Source organism: Lithobates pipiens, unplaced genomic scaffold, assembly GCF_037356315.1.
Source record: "Lithobates pipiens isolate NorthernLeopardFrog02 unplaced genomic scaffold, aLitPip1_a1.2 Scaffold_8, whole genome shotgun sequence".
Classification (NCBI taxonomy): domain Eukaryota; kingdom Metazoa; phylum Chordata; class Amphibia; order Anura; family Ranidae; genus Lithobates; species Lithobates pipiens.
Genome location: NW_027507903.1, coordinates 467003600 through 467018111, shown reverse-complemented (window position 1 = coordinate 467018111; position 14512 = coordinate 467003600). Strand labels below are relative to the sequence as shown.

Sequence of the window (14512 nt, the reverse complement as noted above, 5' to 3'; positions counted from 1 at the left end):
GGAGGATAAGGCCTCTCGGTACTTACAGATGCATTTTGTCTCTGGAGAACGGATAAGACAAAGGTTTCATCTTTGCATTTCCACCTAATTGTGGCACATTGGGCTGTAAAGGCTTTGTACATTTGTTCCATATAGCATTTAATTTGACCGTGATACCACTTCCTTGTTTCACTTCATACATCTGAAAATAAACAAATTTCATTGAAATCAGTAAGCCATTAGAAAGATGGTTTGCACAGTTTTTCCTTCAAGCGTATTTCCAGCCTACTTACTACTTTGGATAAAGTGGAAAAAGCTTGGAGCCTTGGCACAGGCTCTGTTATCAATACTGGATCGGAGGGGAGATCTCCAAAATGGTCAGAGACAGCAATGAAAATATTTTTTTAGTAGAGTATGGGGAGGTTAGACTCCCAACATGCTTTTTATTGCTATGTCCCCATAGAAAGTGTCCCTCACTTATGGTTTTAGTTTCATCAGAAAGGAAGTGATGGAAAATCTCCCCAATGAGGCATAAACATATTGAACAATTGAAGAATACTGGATATGACTATTTTTTTTAACCACTTCAGCTCCGTAAGATTTATGAACAGGCTATTTTTTGTGATACTGCACTAAGTTATTTTAACTGACAATTGCGCGGCCGTGCGAAGTTGTACCAAAATAAGATGTATGTCCATTTTTTTCCCACAAGTAGAGCTTTCTTATGGTGGAATTTGATCACCTCTGTGTTTTTTATTTTTTGCGCTATAAACAAAAAAAGGCTGTAAATTTAGAAAAATTAAAACATATCTTAATATATTAATTTAATATTTAATATATTTAATATATAAATATATTAAAAATATATTTCTGCTATAAAACATATCCAAAAATAAATAAATAAAAAAATCGAATTTCTTTATCAATTTAGACCAATGTGTATTCTGCTACATATTTTTTGGTAAAAGAAAATCCCATAAGGGTTTATTGATTGGTTTGCGCAAAAGTTATAGCGTCTACAAACTACGGGATATATTTATGTAATTATTTTTTTTTTTTTTTTTTTTACTAGTAATGGTGGCAATCAGCAACTTATTGTGGACTGCAATATTGCTGCGGACAAATCGAACACTAACTGACACTTTTGACACTTTATTGGGAACCCGTGAAACTAATACAGTGATCAGTGCTAAAAATATGCACTGTCACTGTACTAATGACACTGACGGGGAAGGGGTTAACATCAGGGGCGATCAAAGGGTAACTTTGTGCCTAGCCAGTGTTTGTGTACTGTGTGAGAGGTGCTTTTAGTAGGGGAAGGTATAGATCTATGTCCCTGCTTTACAGGAACACAATGTCCATGCTTTCCCTACTGACAGAACAGCAATCTGCCTGTGTACCGAACGATCGGCGGGTACCAGCGGACATTGAGTCCACGGTACCCGTTAATTGCCCCCAGCTGTGTATAATCACAGTGGGAGCGAGCTGCAAGTGGCATGCATTCACGCAAGCTGCCCAGAAATGCAGAATTAAGTGTGTATATACAGTATGTGATCCGGTGCACAGCTTCTGCCCTGTAACAGTAACACTGCTATAGCACAGTCAGCAAGTGGTTAAATTGGAGCACAACACACAGCATGTGCATTGTGGTTCACTACAGCACAGGAGCATTTCCCACTACTGTACAGTGTGTTGCACAGTGCATGCCTTACAAGCATTAAAGCTGAGCTCCAGGAATTCAGCCACTTTGTAAAATGTGCTGGCAACGTTAACATTAAGTCCAATGAGGTGCATTCTGCCTCCTGGACTAATTTCTTTAATTTACATGGGACAGATTTACAGAGCTGTGGTGGTACAGCTATTACTACACTCCTGGGACTTTGACAGGAGAGATGCTATCATTTCACACACATCATCTCTGGCCGGCTCTCCCCTCCACTGTTTAATCAAAGAAGACTTTATATTTTGTGAATGGGTTCACAAAACATAAAGTGCTCTGTGATTGGGCAGGAGGGGGGAGGGGTAGGCACAGCAGCTGTGCACGACTCTGTAGCTAGCCTCAGGTGCTCAGACCAGAGGGTCCAGCGTTGGATCATCAGAAGCATAGTGTTGATTATTCTCCTGAGAGTCCCGACACTCTGAAAAAAGAAATGTAAACTGTAAGTTAAATAGATAAGTCCACAAGGTGGCATGAACCTCATTGGACCTAACCCCTACTACAGTGTTCCTCAACTCTAGTCCTCAAGGTGCCCCCAACAGGTCATGTTTTCAGGAGTTCCTCCATATGAAACAGCTGTGGTAATTACTAAGGAAGTAAAACTGATCAAATCACCTGTGCAAAATAATGGAAAGTCTGAAAACATGACCTGTTGGGGCGCCTTGAGGACTCAAGTTGAGAAGCACTGACCTACTCATCCAGCACATTTTACAAGTAGCTAAATTCCTGGAGTTTAGTTTTAATGAGCCTTATCACTTTGCACCATAGTGAATGGGCCCTTCTCCACTTCATTTGCTGGCCGACATTACTGAACAAATATGGCCCCCTTACCTGGCCAGCCAGACTGCATATTCTGATAAGGGTCTGATATGGATTTTTTTTTCTGTTTTCTGTTTAAAGCTCCCTCTTAAAATCCATACTAGACTTATAGAGGGAAGGGTGAGGGTGAAATGCTGTTTTTTGGGGGTTTGGATGGGGGCCCTTTTGATACCTACAGTATATCATACTCTCATCAAGGATAAGGATCTGGTAGGTATTTTTAGGGGGAACCACACAACATTATATATAATCGTCTCACGGAGCGGCCGAATGGAGGAAATGCTGTATAAACAACATTTTCCCATTCTGCCTAGCAACTAGTGACGCTGATCTCTGCTCCATGTGATTGGAGCAGAGATCAGTGTACACTAAATGAAAGCCCAACCCCCCCACAGTTAGTAACACACCCCTAGGAACACTTAACCCCTACACTGCCACCCACAGGTTAACCCTTTCACTGCCAGTGTCATTTACACAGGAATCACTGCATTTATATAGCAGTGATTACTGTATAAATGACAATGGTCCCAAAAATGTGTCAAAAATGTCCGATGGGTCCCCGACAATGTCGCAGTCACAATAAAAATCGCAGATCGCCGCCATTACTAGTAAAAAAAAAAATAATAAAAAATTATTAATAAAAATGCTATAAAACTATCCCTATTTTGTAAACGCTATAACTTTTGCGCAAACCAATCAATAATCGCTTATTGCGATTTTTTTACCAGAAATATGTAGAAGAATACGTATCGGCCTAAATTGAGGGAAAAAAATGTTTTTTTATATATTTTTGGGGGATATTTATTATAACAAAAAGTAAAAAATAATGTGTTTTTTTCAAAATTGTCGCTCTATTTTTGTTTATAGCGCAAAAAATAAAAACCGCAGGGGTGATCAAATACCACCAAAAGAAAGCTCTATTTGTGGGAAAAAAAGGACGTCAATTTTGTTTGGGAGCCACGTCGCACGACCGCGCAATTGTCAGTTAAAACGACGCAGTGCCGAATCGCAAAAAGTGGTCTGGTCTTTGACCAGCAAATTGGTCCGGTCTGAAAGTGGCTAGGATAAGGGTCTTCGATACAGGAATCTCCTGCCATTTATTTACAAAGAGAATGAAGCACCCGGGAATTGTCATTAACTAGCAGTTTAAACTGCATAATTTTTCTTTATAAATGTCAGTTTTTCTGCAGTAGGTTGTATACATTGTACAGATGTGACCAATCATTTCACAAATAAAACAAGGTCCATTTATGTAATTGCATTTTATGGAATTGTAATTGCAATTATGTTTGCCTGGAGGTCAGCTTTAAATCAAAGCGGTATCAATCCCAAAAGCAAACATTTTTTTTTATTGCAGCTTATTAATTCTTATGCCCTGTACACACGGTCGGACAGATCGACCACAGAATCCGTCAGATTTTTTCCGACGGATTTTGGCTGAAACTTGTGTTGCATACACACGGTCGGACAAAGTTGTTGGAAAATCTGATCGTTCTGAACGTGGTGACGTTCTTTGCATATGATGGGACTACTTAGAAGCCAGTAGCCAATAAATTTCATCTCATAATTTATTCTGAGCATGCGTGGCACTTTGTCCGTCTGAATTCTCTACAAACGATTGGAAAAAGTCAGATCAGATTTTGTTGTTGGAAAACTTTAGATCCAGCTCTCAAACTTTTTCCATCTGAATTTCTGATGGAAAAAGTCTGATAGAGCCCACACGCGATCGGATTTTCCGACAACATAATCCGATCGGACCTTTCCGTTGGAATTTCCGACCGTGTGTACAGGGCATTAGATGTGATGGCTGCATTCGTTTTCTGTTGTTTTCAAAAGAACAAGCTGTCCTGCAGATGCACCAGTTACAGAAAAAACATTTAACACTGACAAGGGTCCTTACAGTGATCCGATTATATTTATTTATGTAAAATCTTTATCCCAAGATAAAAAAAAAAAGTTTTGCTGCAACTGCTTAAAAAGTGTTAGCTGGAGTTCAGCTTCGATTCATTAGTATATTTAAATCTGCAAATACATCTAACACTCCCTTCTCCTCAGACTGCTGTCCAAAGCGCCCCTTGCGCCCATTCAAAAAAAGACTAAAAAAAGAAAACGTATGCAGCCACCATACCCAATGATTGGTAAGCTGCAATATATACAATTTTTGTTTTTGTGGTTTAATAGTGCTAATATATATATATTACTTATTCTATACATACCTTCTTTGTGGGCACCTTAATTTTAAGGAATTCTGCTTCACGACTTAACACATGCCATGGTGCGTGAATCCTTACAAAGTTTAGACCCTGAGTCTTGTTCTAAAACAGAAGAAACACACCTGGAATTACTAATTAGACCTTAATTACAAGCAAATAATGGTATTAACATTTTTATTGATAGTTTTAAAATCCAGCAATAGCCTAAGAACGGAACTCCAGTTGTGCTGAGAAAATATTCCATTATACCTGTAGGTGAACTACATACATTCATGTAAGTTGGGGCCCAGCGGCTGTACAGGCACAGTCTCTGCTCCCAATATACAATCTGAGAGCAGCGGCTGTGTTTTTACAACCACTGTGTTCCAATTGACATGATATGGACTGCCTGCAAAAAGATGTAGGGAACACCCGTGCAACCCTATGTGGGTAAACACAGCGCTTACACTGTGTGAACAAACCCATAAAGCAGAACTTTACCCAACTTCATAATAAAAAAAGTTTTTTTTTTTTTTAGTAAGGAACATACATTCCACATTAATAATTAAGCTACCAAAATTGGTGTGTGCTGTAAATTGCATCAAGCATTGCTCCTGCTTCTTCTTGCCATTTTGCTGAAGCCCAGAGCTCCTGAGCAGCAGTAAATCTTTAGGCTGTCAATAGATTGGCCTCTAGTGACTCTAATTTTCGGCACAGTGTCAAAAAATAGAGCACAACATAGAAAGTGCAGAGCAGGGTGAGAAAGTGCATTACTGGATTTTAATCAGCATTATTTTTAATGTTTTACATGGCTATACCTGCAAAAGGGGTCAGCCATAATTGATCCATCAGGACTTAATTTTCAAACTAAAGTTCCACTTTAAGAAGTTGTCCGGGGTCCGTTTTTTTTTGGGGTCACGGTGCTACCTTAGAGCAGTTAAGGTAGAAATTTATGAATCAAGCAGCAATATTCTAATAAATTTGCTTCAGAATCTTTCTTAGGGCTTGTGCACAAGGTGGCAAGGGGGCGGTAAAAGGCTGTTGAGCCATGGTTTTATTGCACGCCAACCAGGGCCGTCTTTAATATTGATTGGACCCTGGGCAAAACTATTCTTGCCCCCCCCCCCATGCAGTTTTGCTCTCCACCTGCTCTGAGACATAAAATAAATAGCAGCTAGACTCTAAATCAGTGTACTGAATAAGATCAGGTAGCTATTGCGATTGGTTGCCAGAGGTTACAGTGTATCATTACGCTCACTGACTGGTTGCTAGAGGTTACAGTTCACTGAGTAGTTGCTAGAGGTTACAGCACATGATTTCTGCTTGTTGAGATTACTGTACAGTAAAACTGCTCACTGATTCGTTGCTAGAGGTTACAGCACATCTTCTCCTCACTCCAGGGGTCATGCTATACATATGGATGCTGCCTCTATTTACATATCTATGCAGCTATTTACATAGGAATGCTGCTGTTATTTACATATGAATGCTGATTATTTACATGTAAACACAGGGTCTGCAGTTGAGTCATCTGTACACAACAATAGGGCAGAGCTGGGCAACATTAGTAGCAATACTTCACACTGAGATATCAGGACACAGCAAGAGACAAAGAAATTTAAATTGGTATAGTTGGCAAGTATGAGGCAGCTGCTTTGGGCCCCACAACAATGACAGGGCCCAGGGCAGCTGCACCTTTTGCCCTGCCTTAAAAACGGCCCTAACGCCAACCACCCCCCAAACACAGAAATGCAGCCACTCAAGGCTGTACACATACCATGGCCACGATGCAAAAAATTAAACGCCATGTCGCACTTGGTGAGCAGTACCTCCACCAAACGCAACCTACTCAAATTACTCTGCGCCCTAACCAACCTGCAAATGTGTTCAATGCACATGGTGGCGGCGTGGTGAAACAGTATAGTTAGGGTTAAAATACGTCACCTCCTCACTGCCTGTTAAACATTCCATAAAAAATAAAATAAAAGCCAGCTCCTGATTGGTTGTTATAGTTTAGGCCAAAGTTGCACTAATAACTCTCACGGAGATCTTTCTAAAAGCTCTGTGAAATGTTTCCCGGTCTAGAGGGAGAAGAAAGAAGTCTCATCTTGAAAAGTGAGAGATATTAAATTGATTTTCTGATTGTGGCTTGGTATGTTATTCCTTGGCACCATGCCCTAAATGCCATAGGGAAATGGTGATGAGGGAGTTGACTACGCAAGTAGCCTGGCAGCATGTAAATGTAAATAGATGAATGTACAACCTAAGAAACAACAATGTGCAGGTGAAACTTAGTCACAATGAGGTAGCACAATGCTCTAAAACAGGGTCTTGAAATAAAACTTACGAAGGTCCAGTCAGTAAAAGTCTCTTTTGACAGAGGTCCAAATCTTATGTTTGCACTATAAGCCCTTGTACACACAGTCGGACATTCCGACAACAAAATCCGTCAGATTTTGTCTGATGGATTTTGTCCGAAACTGGTGTTACATACACACGGTCGGACAAAGTTGTCGGAAACTCCAATCGTTCGGAACGTGATGACGTAATTTAGTTACGACGGGACTACGTTCAGGCTAGTAGCCAATAGCTTTGGTCTAGGAATTTGACCTAAGCATGCGTGTCACTTTGTCCGATCGGAATTCGCTACAAACGATCGGACAATGTCCGATCGGATCATGTTGTCGGAAACTTTTATAGCCCAGCTCTAAAACTTTGTCGGTCGGATATTCCGACGGAAACAGTCTGATGGAGCCCACACATGGTCGTATTATCCAACAACACGGTCCAATTGGACACTTCCCGTTGGAATGTCCGACCGTGTGTACAAGGGCTAACACATCACGACCCCCTTCACCTCGCCATACATCCAGGTCTTTAGCCTACCCTTCACACCATAGCCCCCTCTTTACATCAATATCCTCAGCCCCCCTTTCACATCACAACCCCCTTAACATCACAGTTCCTCCCTTTACGTCACATTCCCCTCTTTAAAGCAGTCTCACAGTGTCCTCGGAGCTGCCCAACTTACTGTTTTAACAAGCGGGTGATTACCCTCTTGTTAATTTGAAAAGACTCCCACTTTTTGTCCCAAACTGCAACACCTTCCACCCCTACCTGCTATGAAGATGACAGTGGCGGCGGGGTGGGAGACCCGGAAAAGCACAGCTGATAAGTGGCGGCCGCGGCTCCAACAGGACTGACTGTCACTCGGTCCAGGTCTGGACCGCGGTCCGCCATTTAGTGATCTCTGCTAAAACATGATAGGGAGAGATGAACCATCAGAGACTTGGGGGGTCTATTTATAAAAAAAATGATGTGCAAATGCGTCATGAATGATACAGTAATGCATATTTTTAATATGTGCAAGATGTTATTTTCTGATATTTAGGTTGTCTTTCACAGGGCCACTGTAACATTAGTTGGGGAATCCTTTATATTTCATTGTCAAATCAAATGTAATTATAATATGGTAACTATGCATGTTACTGTATAGATTTCTCTGGCAACTATCAGCAGTGCCAAATGCAAAATATTCTAAGATCATTTGATCAGTAAAAAAATTTGCTAAGAACATTCTAACAGTGAACCCTTTCTTTTTCCCAATGCTCCCTTAACAATACTCATTTCCTCTTTTTTTTCCTCTCTTCTTTTATTACTCTTTCGACACCTTGTGTCCTCCCAATTGTTACATGACCAATGTTGACACGCAATTTGGCTTACCACAATCTACCACTGATTATGATCCTATTTACTTATGTTGGTCACAAATGTAACTTTGTTTATGTTTGATATTGGTAATTGTCAAAATAGCCTACAACCACCACTTCTACAGTATGGTTCTTGGTTATTCTAACTTACTTTGATGCACTATTTGCACCTCCACTTGTTAAAAAAACCCTTGGTAGTTGTGTTTATACTTCCGGCCATAGCGTCACCTATAAAACGCTCGAAAAAATTTTAGCGGCGTTTTACCGTCGGATTTGCGGCACATTTCGCTTTTACCCCCCCCCGCTAGTGGCCGAGAAAGGGTTAAAACCGCCGGCAATACGCTGCAATAGCAGGGTTTTGCCAGCGGTATTATAGCGCTGCCCCATTGATTTCAATAGGAAGCTGTAGTGGAGGAGCGGTAAACACACCGCTCCTTCACTGCTCAAAAGAAGCTGCTGGCAGGACTTTTCCTGACGTCCTGCCAGCGCACCGTTTCAGTCTGAAAGCCCGAGGGCTTTCACACTATAGACAATGGTGCAGCTGTTTTAGGGCGGATTGCAGGTGCTATTTCTAACGCTATAGCACCTGCAAAATGCCCTTGGTGTGAAAAGGGTCTAAGAACATTCAATCAGAAGAGAAAATACTCTAATGCCGCGTACACACGAGAGGGATTAAGTCTGACAGACTTCCAACGGAGTTCTGCCGGAGTTCCGACGGAGTTCCGACAGAGTTCTGGCGGACTTTTCGACCGAGCGGACTTGGCCACACACAATCACACTAAACTCCGACGGAGTCGAACGTGATGACGTACGACTGGATTCGACTAAGGAAGTTCATAGCCAGTAGCCAATAGCTGCCCTAGCGTCGGTTTTAGTCCGTCGGAGTAGCACACACACGAGCAAATTTTTCGAAGGGACCGGGTCCGGCGGAGTTCCGTGGGGAAAATTTGAAGCATGCTTCATTTCTAAAGTCCGTCAGACTTTAGCAAAGCTAAAGTCCGTTGCAGCCCACACACGATCGAATAGTCTGACGGACTCAGTCCCTCGGACTTTGGATGTTGAAAAGTCCGCTCGTGTGTACGGGGCTTAAGAATATTTGATGAGAAGAGAAAATACCCTAAGGACATTCAATCCGAAAAGAAAAAATACACTATGAACATTTGATCAGAAGAGAAAAATACCCTAAGAACATTAAATCAGATGTGAAAATACCCTAAGAACATTTATCAGAAGAGAAAATATCCTAAGAACATTCAATCAGAAGAGAAAATACCCTAAGAATGTTTGATCACAAGAGAAAAAGAAAAGAGCAAATACCCTAAAAATATTTGATCACGAGAATAAATACTTTAAAGCGCTACTAAATTCAGACGAGGAAGCTTCTATCTTATTTTCTGTTTGATCTGCAGGTACCATGGTGCTGCACATGTAATCAGCCACCCATCCCCACCACACCCACCACTTGATGGTTAGGCAGTTTGGCCAGGAGCATAAAGGTGCTGTGACAGTTAGCATTTACGACATTCCTTAAATGTAGCTGTTTTGAGGAAACAGTTAAATCAGTTGGTTTAGTTCTGCTTTAAGAACATTTGATCAGAAGAGATAACACTAAGAACATTCACCCAAGGAGACAAAGAGAAATGACTGTACCCACTTTGGTGTGGTAATGTGATCTCCCCTGTGTCAGCCAGCAGCGGCTGCAGGGGAGAGGAGAGAGCACTCAACAACGGCTGGTTATACCTGGAAGCATCATGTTGCCCATAAGTTTCCTATGGCCTATCCATTGTTGCAGCTCCCTCCTCTCCCCTACAGCTGCTGGCTGACACAGGTGAGATGGATCACATGATCAGAGTGGGCTAAAAATAAGTAACTATATACATCGTACTTATACGGGTTAGTCAGCATAAATGTTAGGAGGGGGGAGCATTTTTAAGACTAGTTAGGGTTTGCCTGGAATTTTACTTTAAAGGAGTTGTAAAGGCAGAAGGTTTTTTTTATCTTAATGCATTCTATGCATTAAGATAAAATGCCTTCTGTGTGTAACAGCCTCCCCAGCACCCCCTAATACTTACCTGAATCCCATCTCTGTCCAGTGATGTCCACAAGTTCCTCAACCATCTGGGATTTTCCCTCCTGATTGGCTGAGACACAGCAGTGGTGCCATTGACTCCCACGGCTGTCAAAGTCAGTTAGCTAATCAGGAGAGAGAGGAAGCGGGGCAGAATGGCAGCTCCATGTCTGAATGGACACAGGGAGCTGCAGCTTGGCTTGGGTGACCCCATAGCAAGCTGCTTGCTGTGGGTGCACTCAACAGGAGGGAGGGACCAGGAGCAGTGAAGAGGCACCTGAGAAGAGGAGGTTTTGGGCTGCCCTGTACAAAACCACTGCACAGAGCAGGTAAGTATAACATGTCTTTTTTTTTTTTAAACAAGACTTTACAATCACTTTAACCACTTGACCACCAATATACGTCCTAAATTTGAAGTGGAATATCATTGTTATGGCAGTAGCTAGCTGCCATAACCCTGGTATCCTCTTCTTTGGCCGGCGGTCCACTTTCCGATAATAGTGGTCTGCTGCGGCAGATTCACCATGAGATCACTTTTATCGGTGGCGGGAGAGGGCCCCCCTCCCGCCACACTCCAATGCCCTCCACCTCTTACCGGAGCCGTCAGCAGCGACGGAGGCAATCAGATGTTGCTCCTTACTGGGTATGGAGATGAGGGGGGGGGAGGATGGGGGGGGGGAGAATTTTTCTATTACAAGGGATGTTTACATTCCTTGTAATTGGAATAAATGTGAAAGATTTTTTTTTTAAAAGAACAGTGTAAAAATAAAAAATAAAACGTAAAATAAATAAGAAAAAAATAAATAAATTTTTAACCACTTGCCAACCGCCGCACGCCGATGTACGTCGACAGAATGACACGGGCAGGCATAAGGGCTTACATGTACGTCCTTGCCTGCCCGCCGGTCGGGGGCCCGATCGGGCCCCCGCCCGGTGCCTGCGGCGGTCGGTATTCGTTCGGGAGCGATCCCGGACGAGGGGACGGCCATTCATTCATGGCCACCCCCTCGCGATCGCTCCCGACGAATGAAAATGTCCCGTGACATCATTTCCTCTCCTGTAATGTAAACACAGGAGAGGAAGTGATGTATTCTCTCCTCCGTGTCGGTATTTTTCGTTCCGGCACCGAGGAGAGAGGTTCGGTGAGTTGCACCAACACACCACACATACAGTAGAACATGCCAGGCACACTCACACCCCCCCTTTACCCCCCGATCACCCCCCAATTACCCCTGCCCCCCCAGTCACAGTGACACCAATTGCTTTTTTTTTATTTTATTTTTTTTGCATTGGTGTCATTTGTGACTGTAATAACTGTTAGGGCAGTTAGGGTTAGCCCCCTTTAGTTCTAATGTGCCCCCCTAACCCCCCCCAATAAAGGTTTAACCCCGTGATCACCCCCCGTCGCCAGTGTCACTAAGGCTGGGTTCACATTGCAGCGGTTTATGAGAACGAATGTGATTCGCACCGCACTGCAGTGCAAATCACATCCGATCTCTGTGCGATTCGAGTTCAGCCATACAGATAGTATGGCTGAATTCGTGCCGCACCCGCCGCAAATTCGCACGGGACCCTTTTTTTGGCCCGCAGCAGAATCGGATCGCATGGGTGTTCACACCATGCGATCCGAGTTTGCAGATCGCACTGCGATATGCGAACTGATTTGGGGGTGTCATTAACATTTCACTGACACTCCCAGCAGTTCGCATAGGGCAGTGTGAACTGCCGCCGGGAGGCATGCGATGCGGGAACCCGCCGCGGATTCATGGCGTTCCCGCATCGCTCCAGTGTGAACCCAGCCTAATAAGCGATAGTTTTTCTGATCGCTGTATTAGTGTCACAGGTGACGCTAGTTAGGCAGGTAGGTATTTAGGTTCGCCGCAGCTTTTTATAGCGCCAGGGACCCCCATATACTACCGCATAAAGCCCCCTGATTGCCCCCTAGTTAACCCTTTCACCAGTGATCACCATATAACTGTTACAGGTGACGCTGGTTGGTTAGTTCTTTTTTTATAGTTTCAGGGCACCCGCCATTTATTACCTAATAAAGGTTTAACCCCCTGATCACCCGGCGGGTGTCATTTGTGACTGTAATAACTGTTAGGGCAGTTAGGGTTAGCCCCCTTTAGTTCTAAGGTACCCCCCTAACCCCCCCAATAAAGGTTTAACCCCGTGATCACCCCCCGTCACCAGTGTCACTAAGGCTGGGTTCACATTGCAGCGGTTTATGAGAACGGATGTGATTCGCACCGCACTGCAGTGCAAATCACATCCGATCTCTGTGCGATTCGAGTTCAGCCATACAGATAGTATGGCTGAATTCGTGTCGCACCCGCCACAAACTCGCACGGGACCCTTTTTTTGGTCCGCAGCAGAATCGGATCGCATGGGTGTTCACACCATGCGATCCGAGTTTGCAGATCGCACTGCGATATGCGAACTGATCTGGGGGTGTCATTAACATTTCACTGACACTCTCAGCAGTTCGCATAGAGCAGTGTGAACTGCCGCCGGGAGGCATGTGATGCGGGAACCCGCCGCGCATTCGTGGCGTTCCCGCATCGCTCCAGTGTGAACCCAGCCTAATAAGCGATCGTTTTTCTGATCACTGTATTAGTGTCACAGGTGACGCTAGTTAGGCAGGTAGGTATTTAGGTTCGCCGCAGCTTTTTATAGCGCCAGGGACCCCCCATATACTACCGCATAAAGCCCCCTGATTGCCCCCTAGTTAACCCTTTCACCAGTGATCACCATATAACTGTTACAGGTGACGCTGGTTGGTTAGTTATTTTTTTTATAGTTTCAGGGCACCCGCCATTTATTACCTAGTCTCACTAGTGTACCCCTAAATTTAGGGGTGTCTACTTTCCAAAATGGGGTCATTTGGGGGGGGGTTTGTGCCATCTTGGCATTTTATGGCCTTCAAAACTGTAACGCCCTTAGAAAGCCTGAAGGCGGTGCTTGGTTTTCGGGGCCCCGTACACGGCTAGGCTCCCAAAAAGTCCCACATATGTGGTATCCCCGTACTCAGGAGAAGCAGCAGAATTTATTTTGGGGTGTCATTTCACATATGCCCATGGCATGCGTGAGCAATATATCATTTAGTGACAACTTTGTGGAAAAAAAAAAAAAAAAAGTTTGTAATTTTCCCGCAACTTGTGGCAAAATATAAAATATTCCATGGACTCAACATGCCTCTCAGCAAATAGCTTAAGGTGTCTACTTTCTAAAATGGGGTCATTTGTGGGGGTTTTGCGCCATCTTGGCATTTTATGGCCTTCAAAACTGTAAAGCCCCGTACACACGAGAGGACTTATGTCCGACAGACTTCCGAAGGAGTTCCGTCGGAGTTCTGCTGGAATTCCGACGGAGTTCTGACAGACTTTTCGGCTGAGCGGACTTGGCCACACACGATCACACTAAACTCCGACGGATTCGAACGTGATGACGTACGACTCGGCTCGAATAAGGAAGTTCATAGCCAGTAGCCAATAGCTGCCCTAGCGTCGGTTTTAGTCCGTCGGAGTAGCATACACACGAGCGGATTTTTCGAAGGGGACTGGGTCCGGCGGAGTTCCTTCGGAAAAATTTGAAGCATGTTCCATATTCTAAAGTCCTTCGGACTTTGGCGAGTCAAAACTCCGTTGCAGCCCACACACGATCGGATAGTCTGACGGACTCAGTCCTTCAGACTTTGGATGTTGAAAAGTCCGCTCGTGTGTACGCGGCATAATAGGTAGTGAGGAGTGAAGTCAAATATTTACGCCCTTAGAAAACCTGAAGGCGGTTCTTGGTTTTCGGGGCCCCGTACGCGGCTAGGATCCCCGAAAAGTCCCACATATGTGGTATCCCCGTACTCAGGAGAAGCAGCAGAATTTATTTTGGGGTGTCATTTCACATATGCCCATAGCATGTGTGAGCAATATATCATTTAATGACAACTTTGTGAAAAAAAAATAAAAAAAAATTAAAGTTTGTAATTTTCCCGCAACTTGTGGCAAAATATAAAATATTCCATGGACTCAAA

The 14512-nt window shown here is 43.5% G+C and overlaps 1 protein-coding gene across 2 annotated transcripts in view; it reads right to left on the bottom strand.

Moving 5' to 3' along the window:
* Positions 1 to 14512, bottom strand: part of ANO2 (anoctamin 2) — a 401884-nt gene that overhangs the window by 238240 nt on the left and 149132 nt on the right. For both annotated transcript variants that reach the window (XM_077468552.1, XM_077468553.1), the window contains 2 exons: positions 4732 to 4830; positions 27 to 181 (listed from right to left, as the gene is read on the bottom strand). In XM_077468552.1, the coding sequence (XP_077324678.1) occupies positions 27 to 181; positions 4732 to 4830 (254 nt within the window). The remainder of the gene's footprint in view (positions 1 to 26; positions 182 to 4731; positions 4831 to 14512) is intronic.